The sequence below is a fragment of the Chelonoidis abingdonii genome, chromosome 6 (assembly GCF_003597395.2).
Source record: "Chelonoidis abingdonii isolate Lonesome George chromosome 6, CheloAbing_2.0, whole genome shotgun sequence".
Taxonomy (NCBI): domain Eukaryota; kingdom Metazoa; phylum Chordata; order Testudines; family Testudinidae; genus Chelonoidis; species Chelonoidis abingdonii.
The window spans coordinates 45,457,131-45,463,711 of NC_133774.1; the positions used below are offsets into that span (position 1 = coordinate 45,457,131).

General features: G+C 39.5%; 1 protein-coding gene across 2 annotated transcripts in view; it reads left to right on the forward strand.

The window, feature by feature from the left end:
- The window catches only part of CDK7 (cyclin dependent kinase 7), a 34,574-nt gene extending 29,022 nt beyond the window's left edge, over nucleotides 1-5,552 (forward strand). For both annotated transcript variants that reach the window (XM_032765000.2, XM_075066992.1), the window contains 2 exons: nucleotides 2,253-2,400; nucleotides 5,329-5,552. In XM_032765000.2, the coding sequence (XP_032620891.1) occupies nucleotides 2,253-2,400; nucleotides 5,329-5,354 (174 nt within the window). In that variant the 3' untranslated portion in view covers nucleotides 5,355-5,552. The remainder of the gene's footprint in view (nucleotides 1-2,252; nucleotides 2,401-5,328) is intronic.
- The last annotated feature ends 1,029 nt before the right edge of the window (nucleotides 5,553-6,581 follow it).

Genomic DNA, 6,581 nt, shown 5'->3' on the forward strand with positions numbered 1-6,581 from the left:
TGGTCAATTGTGCGCTTGATCCCTTTTTAGGGAAGAGTGGATGGATAACCATGCTCTTAAAATTAATTGATGACCCTCAAGGTTGTCCCTGTTTGTGTTTTTCCAGCCTGGACAGTTCTGAGTAGTTGGGCAGATTTTCTACTATTTTTAATATGTGAATGAGTATTTTATTCATGGTAGTAGCTTTGGAAGCAACTTTTCAGAGGGGCTTTTCAGTGGGGGAAGTTATCTAGAGGGTCAGACCAGCTAGTTAAAATATCCAATTGAAGAACCCATCACTAGTGAATTTATGGACCCATCCCCCTACCCAGAATTCTGGGTAAGTGAGACAAATTTCCTCATACTTTTAAAAGAAAGCTCTTGCTATTTGTCAGCTCCTGTTCTGAGTATGTTGGGAGGGGGGTGGAATAACAATTCACATGATAAATCCAAAATGTAGTGTTATACCTATTTCTTCTCCCTCTCCCACTGTTGCGTGCCAGAGGGAACACTGCTGCAAAGAACAAAGGTGTCCCATCACTTGATCACTGCAATTTCCCTTACCACTCAAGGAAAATTACATTTTTGGGGCTAGGACAGGAGATGAGTTTAACTGCCTTAGGTAGACTTTTCAACAACACTTTTGTAGCATTAGCTGCCTCTTTATCAGATATTTGCTTTAGTATGCATTTGATTTCTAGTAAAATAGAATGCTATACTAGAGCCTACTTAACGAAGTCCTTTTTCATAGGCTGATATTCAAGGATCAAGCTGCAAAATATAAATTAAAATACTGTAGCAGAAGGACCATTTATAACTAAAGCTACGATTTAAACATGAGTATTTTTAGTCAGTCATGGACAGGTCACAGGCAAAAAACAAAATCACGGCCAGTGACTTGTCTATGACTTATACACCTCTACCCCGATATAACGCTGTCCTCTGGAGCCAAAAAATCTTACTGTGTTATAGGTGAAACAGCATTAAAATTGAACTTGTTTTGATCTGCCAGAGTGTGCAGCCCTGCCACCACCTCAGAGCACTTCTTTACTGTGTTGTATTCTAATTCATGTTCTATCGGGTCATATATCCGGGTAGAAATGTACCATAAATACTCCGATTGACTCTTGCCAGGAGCCACACAGTTGCAGCTGCTCTCGGCATCCCCAGGACTGCTGCTCAGGTGGTCCTGGGGCTGCCAGAGCAGTGACCGGTGTAGCTGGCCCCAGGACTGTGGCAACTTGAGCAGTGGCTGGCTGCAGAGCTGCTCGAGCAGCGACTGGTGGGGCTGTCCCTAGAGCTGCCTGAGCAGTTGGTCCCAGGGCCAACTGCTTGTGGCGGCCTTGAAGTCAGCCACACTGGCTACTGCAGAAGTCAAAGGTCACAGGAAGTCATGGAATCCGTGACCTCCGTGACAGAGCCCTATTTATACACACTTTAAAAAATTGCAAGTTTTTTGCTTTAATCTGGGTTCTTCCCGATGTGACTTGACTTAGCAGAGACTGAACACTATAATTAGAATAAGCAAAAGCATTTCCTGGCAGTTCCAGCTGCTTGTTTGCTTTATTTATTTCCTGAACTGTGGTTTATAGAAGCTGTGGAACTGAAATCTGCTTTAAAGTGAAGGGATGAGGAGGATATAATTTAACTTACATAAAATAAGTGTCAGTTTTACATATCTGCTTCCTGTGTGTTCAGGTCCTCTGTGTACTCAGTAACAAGCCTTTCTTTCTTTTGGCATTGCAGAATCCAGAGCAATCAGGGCAGAGTACAGCAGAAGCCAATTTACTTTGTAAATCAACATAAGGATGGTATTCCAGAAATCTGGCTTCAATTCCTGGCTCTGCCAGAGGTGTCACTGTTTACCTTGGAAAAGTCAATCTCTGCCCCTTTCCTTTTCTGTCTTGTCTACAGTATTTAGACTGTAAGGTCTTCAGAGCTGTAACTGTCTTAGTGTACATGTACAGCATCTGCCACAATGAGGCCAGGATCTTGGTTGGGGACTCTAGGCATCTACTGTAATACAGATGATTAGACAAATTATCTCAACTTGTAAATTGAGCAAACTGTATGGAAGTCACTGAGAGAATCTGGAATCTTGGGTTTTGTCGCTACTCTTGAGTACAACTCCAGTCTTAGAACTGCAATCTTAGAACCTCCAGAAATGTTAGAAGTTATAAGCAAGGAGTTTAAGAAAAGGAAAGAATATAGCTTCAGATCAATTTTGTGCACTCTATTAACTTGACCAGCTTTCTCCCCTTCTTATCTTTAAGGCATTGAAACAGAAGTATTTTAGTAATCGACCAGGACCAACACCAGGAAGTCAATTGCCAAGGCCAAACTATCCTGCAGAAGCCTTAAAAGAACAACAAAATCCACTTTTAAATTTAAAAAGAAAGAGAACAGAAGGAATAGATCAAGGTAATTTTTCTTCTAAATCTTTGCATTTTTATATTTTTAATTTTAAACTGAAGATGCATGGTAAGTATATGATACTGTCCCAGTGTTTAAGGAAATATGACCTATATATAGTCCTCTACCTTACCAAATGAAATATTGCTCTCTAAATTAGCCAAATCTGAGCCCATAACACAACCTAAGCCCCTTGGTGACCTGTAGTTTTCTTTTTACAAGAGGTGTACCTTGTTAAAAGAAATATCTTACATTCTATGTAGATTCTAAAGTGTAGAAAAACTTCTGTATCACAAGTTCTGTCAATATCCAAAACCATTACAGTATTTAATACACTTTATCCTGTGACTATCACCTGTTTGATATGTTCTCTTAGATCCTTATATAAAGGGAATTACTTAAATTTTAATTGAGACATTTGATTGAATTCATTGGAAATTCTGAGCATTTTAGGACTCTGATGTACATCAAATGTTTACTTCTCTGGTCTGCACATTTTTAATTTTATAGCCAAACTTCATCCCACTACTGGCCTCTACATATTTTCATGTGTAAAATGTATCTGCTCAGAGATCCTCAGCTTTGAGAATCTTCTGGGCAGCAGTGTCCTGTGGAGCTGCAAAAGGAAAGCTTTATAGTACGTGATGTTTTGAGCCAAGACGATAAAGGATGATATGGCCTCCATCACTTGGTTTTGTTTTTTTCTTTTCCTGGCTGAGAATCTGTGGACCTTGTCCTTGTGTCTCCAAACTATGTATTTTTCTTAAATTATGCACCTTTTAGTCATTTTGAGTCAAGCCTCTGAAGTTCTGGATATGGTAGATTTAAGCACATTCCCATTATTTGTCCTGCATAGGGAAAATAATATCTGCACTGCAGTTTATAGCCCTGCAGCCTGGGTCCCACAAGCCTTAGTCAGCTGACATAGGCCAGCCATGGGTTTTTACTGCAGTGTAGACATACCTTAAGTGATAGTGTAGGCAAGATCTAAGTTCTTTTGTGGCTTTTTCTCTGAGTTTTAACAAAGGGTAGGAAAGCTGTCTAATATCTTGGCCTATTCTATACTACAGATGCAACTAATGAATTGTAAATTCTTCAGATCATTGGTAGGGAAAATGTTTGTCTAAAACTCCTTGTGTAGTTTGGCATTAAATAAGTTGGTGAGCATGGTTGTCAGTGACTTGTAGCTTGGATGGGACCAAACCATTTTTAAACAAAAAGCCTCAGCTTATTTATAGGATGCTAGGAGACAGCCATGTTTTAGCAGGTCACATTTATAGTGTAGGTGGACCTCAGGAAAGAGGAATGGGGTAGTGCTGCTATCCTGCCAGTCTCTGGGGCAGACTCTAAAATGAAAGTCTAGTAAAACCCCTAAACAGACATTGAAAGGGTTTTCATTTCACTCCACGCGCTGTGCCACCATGTCATAAGGTATATTTCCCAAATCTGAACCTTAGCGTCCAAAATTTGGGTACCTGCATGAAACCTCTAAGCTTAATTACCAGCTTAGATCTGATAGCGCTGCCACCAACCAGGAATTCCAGTGCCTGGTACACTCTGGTCTCCCCAAAACCTTTCCTTGGGAGCCCAAGACTCAGATGCCTTTTTACCTCCTCCCAGGCTTCCCCTCCCTGGGTTACCCTGGAAGATTACTGTACTTAAACTCCTTGAATTACAAAACAGAGAGGACAATTCACCTTCCCCCTCTCCTTCTTTTTCACCCTCCCAGTCTTTCCCAGAGAGAGACAGTAATCCTGGCACAGAGATTCGTAGCCCTTTGAGCCTCAAACAAAAAACTTTTAAGAAAGGGAAAATCAAAAAAAAAAACAGGGGTTCTTCAAAAAAACGGCCCTTATTTATAAAAGAAGAAAAGAACTAAAATCGTCTCTGTAATCAAGATGAAAATATTACAGGGTCTGTTAACTTATAAAAATTGAATAAACAGCCTTATTCAGAAAAATACAATTTAAACATTTCCAACAACCTACACACTTGCAAATACAGAAAACAATGTAAAAACCTATGTTTTTCTATCTGTACTTACAACTTGGAAACAGAAGATTAGAGAGCCTGGAGATAGTGTGATCACCTTCACAGACTAGAGAGCGACACAGAACAAAGGACCCACACCCAAAACTCCCTCCCTTGAGATTTGAAAGTATCTTGTTTTCTGATTGGTCCTCTAGTCAGATGTTTAACCCTTTCCAGGTGAAAGAGACATTAACCCTTAGCTATCTGTTTATGACACCAACATGTTGCAGTTACTGAGAAACTAGAAAAAGTTACTATCTTTATTACAATACCACCACCCACCTCACTGACACTTGCCTCCTTTTTTTTTTTCTAAGCTTAATTCTATTTTAAACCTGTAACTTTCTATATCAAATGGAAGGAAAAACAGGTGGTGTCTAAAATGTTTCTTGTCACACACCCTTGCACAAAGATGGCTTGGAAACTTTTTAGGAGTACAAAATGGCTTTCTATACATATAGCTTAATTTTGGATTGCATGTTTCATGTAAACATGAGAGAAATGTTCTGGACAACTTTTTTCATGCACTATTATAGCTGCTCTTCTATGAGCCTGCTCCAAGACTAGACAGGGCCTGAAGAGTAGTTAGGGTATAGCTACAAACAAAAGCTGTACATGTTTATCCAAGCTCGCCTGAATCCAGCTAGTGTAGGGAGCAGTGTGGGCTCAAGAGCTGAGTACAGGGGCTGGGTATATACTCAGCTGATGAGCCCATACTGACGCCTGTGCTGTCTTCACTGCTACTGTTACCTGTGCTAGCTGGATTCAAGCCAGCTCTGATAAGCTAGCCTGTTCACAGCGTTTGGTGTTCAAACATACCCTAAATAACTTTGGGGGATTGGGACTGTTATTTCATTTCAGTATTGATACAAATGAAATACTTACACTCTAAAATTAATTTTGCAGGATTACCAAAAAAGTTGATTTTTTGATTACCGTGGGTGATGATGATTAAATGGCCTGAAAGACCAGGATAATGGGAAAATGCTGCAACGCTAGCTGAACTTTGATGAAAAGTGAATTTGTAATATATTTACATGTGTAAAATGTGAAACTTAATATTTCAATGCTGAAACCATGTGGAGTGTTTTATTAAACCTATTCCTTTTTGAATAAATATTTTTTAAAAATCGCAAAATTTTTTGAACTGGCTTGCTGTATAATTACTTTGAAATGTGTTTGTGTAGTAACTATGGGAAAACTCTGTGGTGATAAAGGATAACTTGAGATGCAGGCTTTGATGAATGAAGTGCTGTGTTGGTGCAAACCCTACCCTAGAAGAGAGCCCCAGGCATGGAGCCTGTGTGCAGATGAATGTTTGTTAGCCCATATACAGTTTTTTCCACCTATCCGTACTTGACATAAGGAGATGCCATAGTGTTTTAACTTCGTTCCAGTTAAATCTGCCAGTGCAATAACAAAAGAGTGTGCACTTGTTCTCGTAGCAGACATGTACTTGAAAAGTCTTCAGGGTGTATCCATGCTGAGTTTTGAACTACAGGGAGGTACTCCTTGATTTGATCCTCCAGGAAAACCAACGTATTGGAAAGAAGAAATACAAATATTTGGAATAGAATGCTAAGGAGATAAACAAGAAGGCGTTGCAGCCTATAGAGCTGCAGTATGTTTAAAAAGGAGTGGAGGGCTGTCTGAAGAGTAATGTGGCAGACCTCGATATGGTGCTGCTTATGACTCAGATTTGGACAAAATGGTGGTTATGTACAACCGAGTACAGTATTTAGTCATCCCAAGAAAACACTAGGGGAAAAAATAATTGTATTTCCTGTATTACTGTGTACTGACCACTAGTAATTTTAAATTCGCTGTAAATCTCCTCCAAGACTTAATGGACTCCATATGTAGATAGAAATTCATATTTAATAACATTTGGTTTGAGTGACAAATTCTGTTTAGAAGTTACTTTAGCCTAAAAACAGAACTGAATGTACACGTGTCATAACTAAGCAATTACAGATGCAGCATTCTGATGGAACAAATGGCTGTGCACTCTCATTTGTAGCAGGCATATACTCAAATGCACTTATCTGAGATCACACTGTGTGGGAAGGGAGGTTCTATTATAAACTCACTTAGCTTCCTTGAGGTAGTTACTGCTCCTTGCTGGATTTCAGAGCCCACATACTGTTCTGAAATTTAAA